Below are 336 nucleotides of genomic sequence, written 5' to 3' on the forward strand. Positions count from 1 at the left end.
TTAAGGCTCAGCTTGACAAGGTGCTGGGCCAGCCCATTTAAACTGTCTATCTTTACCTTAGGGGGCTGGGCTAGGTGATCCCTGAGGTGCCTCCCAACCTGGCAGGTTGGATAACTCTGTTATCCTTTCTTTCCCCTCACAGTGAAAATGAGGAGCTGGATGAGATCGCCTCGGCCGACCTGCGGTACCTGCTGGTGCCTGCCCTGCTGGGTGCCCTCACCGTGAAGCAGGTGGACCTGAGCAAGAGGCTGGAGCACCTGGAGAGTGCCCGCGCCCAGTTCTGGAGTTTCCTCAAGCTCTGCAAGAGCTACGGGCTCGGCGACTTCCAACGTCCCC

The 336-nt window shown here is 58.6% G+C and overlaps 1 protein-coding gene across 1 annotated transcript in view; it reads left to right on the plus strand.

Moving 5' to 3' along the window:
* Positions 1-142: 142 nt before the first annotated feature.
* Positions 143-336, plus strand: part of IGBP1 (immunoglobulin (CD79A) binding protein 1) — a gene marked incomplete at its 5' end in the record, with an annotated part of 3,330 nt that continues 3,136 nt past the window's right edge. The window contains one exon of the mRNA XM_009872369.1: positions 143-336. This exon is cut by the window's right edge and continues 118 nt beyond it. Within this exon, the coding sequence (XP_009870671.1) occupies positions 143-336 (194 nt within the window).

Source organism: Apaloderma vittatum, unplaced genomic scaffold (assembly GCF_000703405.1).
Source record: "Apaloderma vittatum isolate BGI_N311 unplaced genomic scaffold, ASM70340v1 scaffold43316, whole genome shotgun sequence".
Classification (NCBI taxonomy): Eukaryota; Metazoa; Chordata; class Aves; order Trogoniformes; family Trogonidae; genus Apaloderma; species Apaloderma vittatum.